This window comes from Oncorhynchus mykiss, chromosome 3, assembly GCF_013265735.2.
Source record: "Oncorhynchus mykiss isolate Arlee chromosome 3, USDA_OmykA_1.1, whole genome shotgun sequence".
Taxonomy (NCBI): domain Eukaryota; kingdom Metazoa; phylum Chordata; class Actinopteri; order Salmoniformes; family Salmonidae; genus Oncorhynchus; species Oncorhynchus mykiss.
Genome location: NC_048567.1, coordinates 66,107,574 through 66,120,367, shown reverse-complemented (window position 1 = coordinate 66,120,367; position 12,794 = coordinate 66,107,574). Strand labels below are relative to the sequence as shown.

General features: G+C 43.8%; 1 protein-coding gene across 1 annotated transcript in view; it reads right to left on the bottom strand.

Annotated features, from left to right (window-relative positions):
• Positions 1-12,501, bottom strand: part of LOC110504495 (rho GTPase-activating protein 20) — a 53,553-nt gene extending 41,052 nt beyond the window's left edge. Inside the window, exon 1 of the mRNA XM_036974984.1 lies at positions 11,913-12,501. Coding sequence (XP_036830879.1) covers positions 11,913-11,996 — 84 coding nt within the window. The 5' untranslated portion in view covers positions 11,997-12,501. The remainder of the gene's footprint in view (positions 1-11,912) is intronic.
• Between the last annotated feature and the right edge of the window lie 293 nt (positions 12,502-12,794).

Below are 12,794 nucleotides of genomic sequence, written 5' to 3'. Positions count from 1 at the left end.
AGTGAACGTTACATATCACACTGCCTTGGTTGCCCCACAGTGATTGCCAAGTCCACAACCTCCTCCATAGGTTGAAAGGTCACCAGAGGTCAGATTAGCATCCGGCAAGTACAGGGTTGCGTTCAGTACAACAGAACTTGGTGCAACGTTGAATTGAATGGAAATGGTAGTGTACTGAACGACCAGTTGAAAAACATGATTTTGGTGGCCCAAAACGCAGTTACCATATGGTGGGCAGCATGACTTTTTCCAATTATTTCCAATGGTCATACCCATCTTGATCAGGCTACATACACCACACCCACCAAACGGGATTAAACACACCTCAAAGGCTGTTAAAGAACAGTGCGCACCATTCATTCAATACAAACCGTCACCCGACATAGCAAACGTTGAAGCGAACTGAACGCACCCCAGGATACAGAAGTCATGTGACCTGTTAGAGGAAGGTTCAGAGGGGTCAAAAATCCTGTTGCAAATGGTTGAGGTTGTGTTACAAAATTACCTCATCTGTGAGAGTTATGTGAACGGAACTGACTTACAGTGGGGAGAACAAGTATTTGATACACTGCCGATTTTGCAGGTTTTCCTACTTACAAAGCATGTAGAGGTCTGTAATCCTGAAAATCACACTGTATGATTTTTAAGTAATTCATTTGCATTTTATTGCATGACATAAGTATTTGATACATCAGAAAAGCAGAACTTAATATTTGGTACAGAAACCTTTGTTTGCAATTACAGAGATCATATGTTTCCTGTAGTTCTTGACCAGGTTTGCACACACTGCAGCAGGGATTTTGGCCCACTCCTCCATACAGACCGTCTCCAGATCCTTCAGGTTTCAGGGCTGTCGCTGGGCAATACCAACTTTCAGCTCCCTCCAAAGATTTTCTATTGGGTTCAGGTCTGGAGATTGGCTAGGCCACTCCAGGACATTGAGATGCTTCTTACGGAGCCACTCCTTAGTTGCCCTGGCTGTGTGTTTCGGGTCGTTGTCATGCTGGAAGACCCAGCCAGGACCCATCTTCAATGCTCTTACTGAGGGAATGAGGTTGTTGGCCAAGATCTCGCGATACATGACCCCATCCATCCTCCCCTCAATACGGTGCAGTTGTCCTGTCCCCTTTGCAGAAAAGCATCCCCAAAGAATGATGTTTCCACCTGCATGCTTCACGGTTGGGATGGTGTTCTTGGGGTTGTACTCATCCTTCTTCTTCCTCCAAACACGGCGAGTGGAGTTTAGACCAGAAAGCTCTATTTTTGTCTCATCAGACGACATGACCTTCTCCCATTCCTCCTCTGGATCATCCAGATGGTCATTGGCAAACTTCAGACGGGCCTGGACATGCGCTGGCTTGAGCAGGGGGACCTTGCGTGCGCTGCAGGATTTTAATCCATGACGGCGTAGTGTGTTACTAATGGTTTTCTTTGAGACTGTGGTCCTAGCTCTCTTCAGGTCATTGCCGTGTTGTTCTGGGCTGATCCCTCACCTTCCTCATGATCATTGGTGCAGCAGGGTAGCCTAGTGGTTAGAGCATTGGACTAGTAACCGGAATGTTGAAAGTTCAAATCCCTGAGCTGACAAAGTACAAATCTGTCGTTCTGCCCCTGAACAGGCAGTTAACCCACTGTTCATAGGCCGTCATTGAAAATAAGATTTTGTTCTTAACTGACTTGCCTAGTTAAATAAATATTTAAAAAATTGATGCCCCACGAGGTGAGATCTTGCAAGGAACCCCGGACCGAGGGTGATTGACCGTCATCTTGAACTTCTTCCATTTTCTAATAATTGCGCCAACAGTTGTTGCCTTCTCACCAAGCTGCTTGCCTATTGTCCTGTAGCCCATCCCAGCCTTGTGCAGGTCTACAATTTTATCCCTGATGTCCTTAAACAGCTCTCTGCTCTTGGCCATTTTGGAGAGGTTGGAGTCTGTTTGATTGAGTGTGTGGACAGGTGTCAAACAGGTGCAGTTAATACAGGTAATGAGTGGAGAACAGGAGGGATTCTTAAAGAAAAACTAACAGGTCTGTGGGAGCCGGAATTCTTACTGGTTAGTAGGTGATCAAATACTTATGTCATGCAATAAAATGCAAATTAATTACTTAAAAATCATACAATGTGATTTTCTGGATTTTTGTTTTAGAATCCGTCTCTCACAGTTGAAGTGTACCTATAATAAAAATTACAGACCTCTACATGCTTTGTAAGTAGGAAAACCTGCGAAATCGGCAGTGTATCAAATACTTGTTCTCCCCACTGTATATGTAGAGAATGAACATCCATCAAAAACATATATTTAGGACATGTTTTGGCACGATGCATAACTCTGCTGTGAAATCACTGGTAGAGGAATACATACAGCAGGCGACATGGTGCTATGTACAGGACAGGAGCAGAAAGAATCATGTTCAATTGTGAGGGAGCAGCTCTGAAGATTTGTAATTTTACGGGATTCCGTTCTGTTGTGGGTTTGTTAACCAGCAAGAGGAGAGGGAAGGCGTGGTTTGGTTGATATTAAAAGGCATGGTGTGTGTGTGTTTTAATGAGAGTGCAAAGCTAGCCTTGCCCATTCACTGTGCAGGGACAGAAATAAACTTGGATGCAGAATTACAGTGTTGAAGTTTTTCCATTTTCAATCCCAGAACCAACCCTCTCCAATGTAATTACGCATGCACGTATAAAACAAACGCACACACAAACACATGCACACACACACGCACACATACAGTACATACACACACACTTGGACAGAGGATCCTCTCAGTTCCTCAGCAATATTTGTAGACTGTTTATAACTTACAGAACTGAATATGTCTAAACATGCTTATCCTCTAATTATAGAGACACCCCCCAATTAACCCTTCACTAAGCCCTGCCCCCCTTGGTTACTGTTGCAACATTGTACAACATTTTCCCAGGGGGACCAATTCCCCATTCAACCACTGGCGAAATGCCCTCACAATGATCTCAAACTGTGTTTATAATACAAAATGAAATTAAACACAGATGACCCCTTGCTAATCAGGAAACTCTTGGGTATGTTGTGGAGGACTATCATTACAATTGCACCCCAGGAACCTGGTAAACCGATGTCTGTAGTGTAGCTAAACACCGAATGTCTCTGAATTCACTGTCAGCATGCAGTCTATGCTATAACCACTTTTGGAGCTAACTAGTATCCTGATGTTGACAGCAGATGGGAGTTGTATTCATAACATTTCTAAATTAGCTAGCTAACATTCATTTTGAGAAAACAAGTTATATTAAGTGGCTAGCTAGCTAGCCTTAGCAATGATTGGTGGTCAAATGAGACGGAGCTAGCTAACCAGCTGAGCTAGCAAACCTATAACAAAAGTATAATTTTGGATTAGAAACTTACTCCATGAATTTAGGAATCGCAGAAGCAAGTACTGAAGTACTTAAAAAAAAGAAAACTCTGTTTGTATGCCACCTGTAAATAACAATACAATTGTTAAATGATGATCCTAATTGGTTTAGCCACATTAAAGACAGGAACCTTCCCACTATCCATGATTGGCTGAGATAATGGATGGGCTGGACATCCCGAGAGATGAGTTCGGATTGGTCTGCCATGTACCACGCTTCTGTCTATAACATTAGCTGCTCAGTATGGAAAGGTGATCCTTTCTAATTTGGCTATTTTGATAGATATCACAAAGAACTACACAAGGTTTGTTAATGCTCTCCACTTTCTGGAGGACTGAGTTTTGATATCAGTGGAATGCCCTGTGCAAGCAGAGTATGATAGCAAAGGAGATGGAGAAAATTCTAGCATTTGTTGCACATCATTCAGAGGGAGTCAAAAAGAGAACTCATAGAAGAAGGCTGTTGTATAAAACACCTGTCTCAGTAAGGACAGACACCGGGGACGCCGGGGACAAGAAGCAGGTACAGGGAGTGAACATTTAATGAATAATGAAACAGAACAGCAACAGAATACGGGCAGCGTCTGGACAGGGGAAATGGAAACGACAACAATTCTGAAACAGGGAACACACAGGGAAGCAGACAGAAATAGGGAAGGCAATCAACAAATTAAAGGAGTCCAGGTGAGTCCAATGATGTGCTGCTGCTCGTGATGGAGACCGGTGATGAAGCCCGGGTGCGCGTAACAATGGTGACAGGTGTGCGTAATGAAGGCAGTCTGGTGCCCTCGAGTACACCCCCTCTAGGGGCACCACCAGGCGTCCCCCCTGTGCGAGCCTGACGGACCGGCCGAGGCATGGGTGCTGGACAAACCAGCTGGGGCGTAGAAGCCAGACAAATCGGCAGAGGCGTGGGAGCCTGGCAAGCCGGCTCAAGCGTGGGAGCCTGACGATCCAGCTGAGGCGTGGGAGCCTGACGATATGACTGAGGCATGGGAGCCTGATGGCCTGCTGAAGCATGACGTGGGGTGGGCGCCTGCCGAGCCCACCGAGGCAAGAAGACCCCACGAGCCAGCTAAGGTGTGGAAGTCCGACGAGCTGGCTGAGGCATCCCGGTTCCCTCGGCGATGGAAGCTTAAAGAGTGTGCGGGCCGTCTTGTTCATTACTAGCTATATGATATGGTCATTATTTGAACTAGCTAGCAAGCTAACAATATAGAAAATGACAAAAACATTGCTTAGCAAGTTGCTTTTAGTTGCCTGGTTTGCTAGATTGACATATACTAAATTAATTTTTAAACGTTTGGGTTTATTGGTGTTAAAATACACCAGTTGCACTATTTTAGACCCCCAGGCTGCTGATGTCATGAGTTTTTGTGTTTATACTGTTTCATAACGACAATAACAAGTTTGATGTCGGACGACAATAGAATGTTCATGATGCCACTGCGACAACGGTCTACAGACATGTCGATAGACGTAGTATAAACCAGCCTTTAGTCTTAAAATCTTTGTTTAGTACACTACCGTACTCACTCTGTATAGCAAATGGCCTCACATGTGAATCCTTAAAGAGATGGGTGGGGCTAAGGCTTAAGAGGGTGTGAACGATTCTGAATGAGTATAGCCAAAGAAGAGGTCTCCAGTAGGTGTACCAAAACATTCAAGGAACATTTTCTTAAAAGTGGGGTTACAAGTGAATCAACTTTCAAAGCAGAATTACTTTCCCATTGTTCCTCAATTGTAGGGTATGATATCCAATGTAAAAACATGATGTCACATTTTTCTACATAAGACCGAATCAAGCCAATCGGACACAAATTAACAGTAGGCTGAGAATAGTATGTGGGTCAATGCATTTACAGTCCATGAGTTTACAAAGAGAGGACAGAGGTTCAAAAACGTGATGTACTTGAGTGTTTGAAACAGACAAGAGTGTGTGGAGGGAGAAGAGTGGGTGACCGGCTTATGTGAGTCAGGATTTTCAGGAAGTGGAGATGACTCATGGTTTTCTTTCTCAAGTACTGTGGTGGCACGCTGCATGGTGACAGTCGAAACATGACATCTTTGTGATTCGCACTTCAACAGTGTTTTGATTTAGAAAAAAATCTAAAGACTTGCGTTTGCCATGGTAGACGTTATTTTCCAAACTTCTCAACTCACCCTAGCACTGTGCCCAACCGGCAAGCACTGTAATCAGTGAGTATCAGTAGGGTCAAAGGTTAGTAAATGCTCTTGAATGATGGATTGAAGGTTTGGCTTCAGAAAAGGAGCTTCTGCTACATCTACTGGGCAGACAGTGTGTCCACTCACTTGGAATGGAGAGGAGAAGAACTCATGAGGTGGTGGTATCCTTTGTTTATCAGTTTAAAAAATATAGAGTGGGAATTTGAGATGGATTCACTCAGAGCACCTTTGGAATGTGAATACAATATGTACATGTCTCTTTCTTTATGTTTACAATGTGTGAGTGTGTGCCCTTTGGTGCTGCAGATTCATTTTAGGGAGGTGTGAGCAGAGGGACTCTGATGATGGTCACACAAGGGACTAATGGACAGTTATATTTCTTAGTTATTATTGAACTGCACTCCCTTTCGCCCTCAGAGCAGCCTCAATTCAACTCTACAAGGTGTCGAAAAGTGTTCCACAGGAATGCTGGCCCATGTTGACTCCAATGCTTCTCACAGTTGTGTCAAGTTGGCTGAATGTCCTTTGGGTGGTAGACGATTCTTGATACACACAGGAAACTGTTCAACGTGAAAAACCCAGCAGCGTTGCAGTTCTTGACACACTCAAACCGGTGCGCCTGGCACCTACCCTGTTCAAAGGCACTTAAATCTTTTGTCCTGCCCATTCACCCTCTGAATGGTACACATTCACAATCCATGTCTCAACTGTCTCAAGGCTTAAAAATCCTTCTTTAACCTATCTCCTCCTCTTCATCTACACTGATTGAAGTGGATTTAAAAAATGACATCAATAAGGGATCATAGTTTTCACCTGTATTCACCTGGTCAGTCTATGTCATGGAAAGAGCAGGTATTCCTAATGTTTTGTACATTCAGTGTATTTCTTAGTGGGCTTCATGCCAAAAACACACCAACGCTTGCGCTTGCACGCACACACACGCGCGCACACACACACACACACACACACACACACACACACACACACACACACACACACACACACAGACACACACACAAACACACACACACACACACACACACACACACACACACACACACACACACACACACACACACACACACACACACCTAGGGAGAAGTTCTAAACATCAGTATTTTGTTGCCATAGAGGGAAACTGGTCCTGAGGAGAAATAATGGAATCCCATAACTAACCTTCACCTGCTAAAAATCTCTCTAATAATCAGGAGAATGCCCCTCTGTTTCTCTTTATATTCTCTTCCCTCCCTCCCTCATTCGTCTCTCTCTGCCTCCCTATCAACAGATGAGCCAGACTTGTGGAAAGTCGCTATCTTGCTCTCTGTTCTCATGTATTGATGATAAAGTGCAGCCGGTAGATAAACTTCACTGTGCTCAAATTCCTATCAGATCAAAGTGAACATATAGGAGACAAGAGACACAAATCTCATTGCAGAGGAGGGAGTTGATTAAGTTATTTATACCACCTACTTCTCACAACATTCAGTAGACATTAAAAGGCAGAAGAGAGAGGGAGATGAGAGAGGAGAAATGAACCAAATAAATGCCATTCTCTCTCTCTTTGGTGTGTGTTATCTTGTGTCTGACGGATGAAGGACAAGGGTTTGCTTTTTGCCCTAGTTCTCCCCAGAGACAGATATTGACTGTGCTTCTGCCCTGACAATATATGATATCTGTACATTTTCAACCTGCCTGTCAGTGCAAGAATTGGCCACAGGATTTATCAACAGTGTCAATCAGACGAGTAACAAGAAATCGAAAACCAAAATATATTAAACCATAGCACGGTACAAGTGTTATCTGTCAAATCAAAACACCGTGTTCTGTAACTGATGTGGGATCTTAATTTGATCACCCCTTTGCAAGGGAAACATTGTAGTGTATTTGAGCTTTAAAAAGGCTTCAGAAATGTGTAACTTCCACCGTGAAATTTCAGACTTGATTTTCCCTTACAAAAATGTGCATTAATTATAATGCACATAATAATGAACATTTCTTGTAGCTGCAGGATTATTTTCCTGCTGTAGAAACATTTGCTAAAATTAAGATCCTATATCTGTTAGTTTTCAGAGATTAAACTGACACCATGACACAACACATGTTGATACAACGCAACGCACACTGCATGTACATATTCATTACTGTACAGTAATTCATTTTAGCATGCAAGCAAGCAAACATAAAACTATCAGCAGTATGGTTCAAATTCATTCATCATTAAACCGTTGAAGGAATTTGAAACCACTAGTGTTGTTGTCTTCTCTCTGGCTGGCTGCAGACTGTGAAACAAGATTTTCCCTCCCTCCCGGAAAATGTCCCTGTGTTCAATACAATCTCTCTCTATTTTCTCCTTCCAGCTGTCCTGTCGGTCATCCATCATCTGCCACATCCCAGAATAGAACAGTATAGCCCAATGGATGAATCAGATGCTCCATTGCTTTGTTGGGTGCTTGAAGGAAAACTTTATTTCTCTATTCTCTGCTCTATCGCTATGAATTCTGCAAAAGTCCACATGAAAGCCAATTATCCTGTTTATATTTTTTTCAGGCACTGTGAATGGACAGCCTTCTATGCCTCCATGGAGGTTTCACACAGTGAGATTGGGTGAGGGCTTCAAACAGAATAATAAGAAAAAATAAAACATTGTGTTTTTACTACATTATTCCCAGCCAGGATTCCCTGGTGCAGAAACCACCGTGGCCCAACCAACCTAATGACCTAATTGCTTCACGGATGGCTTGGGAGGCGGAACAACCCAGAGAGCCCAACTCAAACCAGCCAATCTAATTGGCCATCTTGAAGCAGCTTGGCTCACAACATTCCAACTATGATGTGGAAATAATCCCACCAACATCGGCCGCAGAATAGTACTTCCAGAGAAACAGATATAGTAGACAGAACTGTGCGAGTTCTGGAAATCAAACCACAGGGACAAACATCCTACCTCTCTTCCTCATACTTCAGTGTCTAATTGTTCAATCTGATCTCTAGATCATGAATTTACTACTCTAGTTCTTTCTCCATTTCTCTAGTGGCTTGTATGTGAAAAGGTAGCCATGTTGACTCATGTTGTCTTTGACCAAAACAAACCCTGTTAACCCCTACCTACCCCCTTTACCCCCTACAAACCCCCCACGCTCTTTAATCCTCCCTGACCCAGGCGCTCATTCTGGGGGGTCGGCTAATTCTCCTTCATCTAATTGGGGGGGAGGGGGCTGTTTGCACCAAAGGTGAACAGTAGAGGGAGCTCCTCCCCTTTCTCGCCCTTCTCTCCCTCTCCGGCTTCTTGCCCTTCTCTCCCTCTACTCCCTCTCCTCAGAGTCCTCAAAGCTGTTGTCCAAAAGGGCGCCTAGGGCTGTCAGAGCATCTCATTATTAACTCTATTATCCCTCCATTCCTCCATCCCTCCTCCCTAAACTGAAAACATGGGGTCATTGAGACATAATCTTTCTTATTTGGTCTAATACCTTGCACTGCCACCCCGACGTCTAAGATCCGACCGCCTCAGCTTTCAGAGACAGATCAATTTGAGGGTAGTTATTAGCATCTACAGAACTGTACTTCCGTAAGTACATTTCTGGGAATAGGTGTGATTCTGAGAAAAGGTGTGCTGCGTAAAGATACAAAATGACCATACATGAACAAATATTTGTTACAGTAGACTTATCAGTGTTAGCCACCTGTTGATTAGGCAACAAATGGATCCCCCTCTCCATACACTCTGCTTGCAGTATGTGCGCGCACATGTGTGTGTGTGTGAGATAATAGGGATGTGATGGGGACACAAACCTGATCATATCACTCCCTCTATGTACACAACAACTAACCACATTCCCCCTCACCAACCTAACTAGCTCACGCTACAGAGTCAAGGCACATGCATTAACACATGCAATCCACACGTACATTTACTCTAAATGTAAAACGCTTGGAAGACCTATAGCCAGAGGTTGGAACTGGTTCAGGGAACAGATCCAAAAATGGTAAAAGAACAAACATTTTCAAGGAAGAGAAATGAAACCTGAAACGAAAGTGATCCATACTGTTCTGGAACAGAAACATTATATTAAACGCATGGGAACCGCTTAATAATGTTATTTTATGTTCCAGGCATTTTTTATACCCTCACAATAAAAGGCAACAAGGCGCCTATGCAAAGCCCTCACTCTGTCACTAACAAACATATTCCAGTGTCTGCCTGCAATATTATAATATTTGCCTGTGCGTGTGAGTGTTTAGGCTACCTGGCCCTTCCCCCTCTGGAGCATAGGCTACTGTACTGACGTTACAAGCGCAATTCAGAAAATAGGAAGAAAGATTTTTAATTAGCTAGAGAAGAATGGATATTGCTAGTTAAGGATACAATAGGCCTAGATATCCCGTTTCACGTTGGATTTGTTAACTACAAGAAGGTAAGAAGTGTTTTTATTTCTGATGCTGCTATGCACACACAAGCTTGCTAGCCAGCTAGCTCAAAGGACATTCAAAGTTCTTCCATAGAAGCTGCTCCTCCAAGGTATAACTCTGTGGACCTCAGATAATGTATGTAATATTAAGATGCCCAGCGCTTCAAGCCTCCTCCTCAACTCTCTCTCGCTTTCTCCCCACCCGTAAAATTTCAGCTGCATCTTGCAACAGTGGAACATAACAAAAAAAGAGTACTTCTGTTCAGAACAAAATGATTGGAAAATAATTTTGGTTCATACCCCTGCCTATAGCACATTCCTGCTTCACGCCCCCAAACTCTCCTGATCATTACTATACTGTAATAACTCATATGGAGTCAATATATAGCTAATCCAAACAAAGACCTGGGCCGCAATTTTTTAAATCACAGACCTTATAGGTCTCTCATGTTTCATTACCAGCATTCCACCGCATTCTGCTCACTGCTATACCAAGCACATGTGATGGACACACACGCACACACACACACACACACACACACACACACACACACACACACACACACACACACACACACACACACACACACACACACACACACACACACACACACACACACACACACACACACACATGCATGCATGCACACACTCCTAACTTGCTGCTAACATGCTCACACGAAGGCACCTGATGCTCTACTGTAACCCTGTGAACTACCTTCAGAAAGACAGTCACAGTCATGGGACTCTGTACTGGTGCCAGATCGGTCACACAGGTCAAAAAAATATAGTCATATACACTGAGTGTAAAAAACATTAGGAACACCTGCTCTTTCCATGACATTGACCAGGTGAAAGCTATGACTCCTTATTGATATCACCCATTAAATCTACTTCAATCAGTGTAGATGAAAGGGAGGAGGCAGGTTAAAGAAGAGTTTTTGAGCCTTGAGACAGTTGAGACATGGATTGTGTATGTGTGCCATTCAGAGGGTGGTGAATGGGCAAGACAATTATATTTAAGTGCCTTTGAATGGGGTATGGTTTGAGTGTGTCAATAATTTAAACACTGCTGGGTTTTCATGCTTAACAGTTTCCTGTATCAAGAATGGTCCACCACCCGAAGGACATCTAGCCAACTTGACAACTGTGGGAAGCATTGGCGTCAACATGGGCCAGCATCCCTTGTAGAGTCCATGCCCCAACGAATTGAGGCTCTTCTGATGACAAAGGGGGGTGCATCTCAATATTAAGGTGTTCCTAATGTTTTGTACACTCAGTGTATATTACAAGGTCACGTATTATCACAAGGAACACTAACCCACATATTAGAGCATATGGCAAAGTGATATTTCTGAATATTCATCGAGACTGACATGATGTCATGAATGATCAAGTCTCTATATTGAATTTTATTTGTTTGGATTATTTGACCACTTTAGAGATTTCAGTTGAGAATCATTAGAGGTAGAAGATAGCCATAGCTGTCTATCCGAAATGTACAATGTACTTCACACGATAACTATATTAACCCAAAAGGAAAACTACAAATTCCACAGCTAGTGAGCAAGACTTGATCAACAGGTGTCGCTCACTCACTCACAGGGGCAGACTGGGACCAGAAATCGCGTCTGGCATTTCTAACACGCAGACAATTTTTTTCCTTGAGGCCTCCATTATTAACCTGATAATGCTAATTTAGTGCACATATTTTTTGTTAGACAGGCCCACTAAGCTAAAAATGGACCAGCCCTGTCTGCCCCTGCCCCTGCTCAAGCTTCATCGAAAAACAAACACATGCCTGAGCCCACATTGCCAAGGCCCAGTGTAGAATTATATCCTAGTACAAAACATGAATAAGTGTGCCATGTGGGTAGAAAAGACAAAACATTAATAAGGTAAGATAAGGTAGTGTGGTTTTTCACTCACTTTCACCTGGTAGAACTCTACACAGCTCCCAGACCTGTCCCTCTTGTGGTCTTCAAGATTGCCGTCTCCAAGTAAGAGCTCCATGTCTAACTTCTTCTGTACATCTCCTCTCGACTTATCTCTGAGTGTCTGTGTGTGTAGACACAGGTTCAGTCACAGGTAAGTTGAGATTCAGCAAGTTTGAGATTTAGTTGGTCTAACTTGATTTCTGTATTCCTTCCTCCTCTCTTCTTCCTCTTCTTCTCTTTTTCACCTATCACCTCTCTCCCTCCCTCTCTCTGTCTCTCTCTCAGGCGTGGACTACCCACACATTCACATCAACAACTGTCTGGGTGTGTGTGCTGCCTCAGGTCCTGGTAGCAAGCAGATAGAGAGGATATCTGAAGCTGAGCCCTATTACTTAGAGTCCTCCATTAGTAGATGGAGAGAGCATGGCTACTCTAACCAATGCTCCACTCTTTGGTCTGCTTGGCTGTCTCCAGGCTGCTCCATGCATGTTATCCCGTCCAGAGTAGCCCCACCGTGGGAGGGTGAGTCAGGCAGTGTGCTGCGCTGTCCAGGCTAGCTCTGTCTGTCCCTCTCAGCTCAGCATTCTGTTAGGTGGAAGATCTGCTCACACAGGTCGGAGGAGGGGATAGGGGAGGGGCTCAGGTGGTAAGGGGTGGGGTTTGTGGCGCCCTCCAGGCATATTTAAAAAAGGAGGGAAGCAGCGAGCACATTTTTGCAAATCCCCAACACCCCCCGCTCTCTGCCGCCCCTGCCTTTAGTTCACTCTTAACAGATTACCCTCTATCTCCAAATTCCACACATTACTCTTCTCCACCTCTGGGCCATTTCTCATACAACTCCTCTATAGCCAGTCAACTCTTCAATCACTCATCT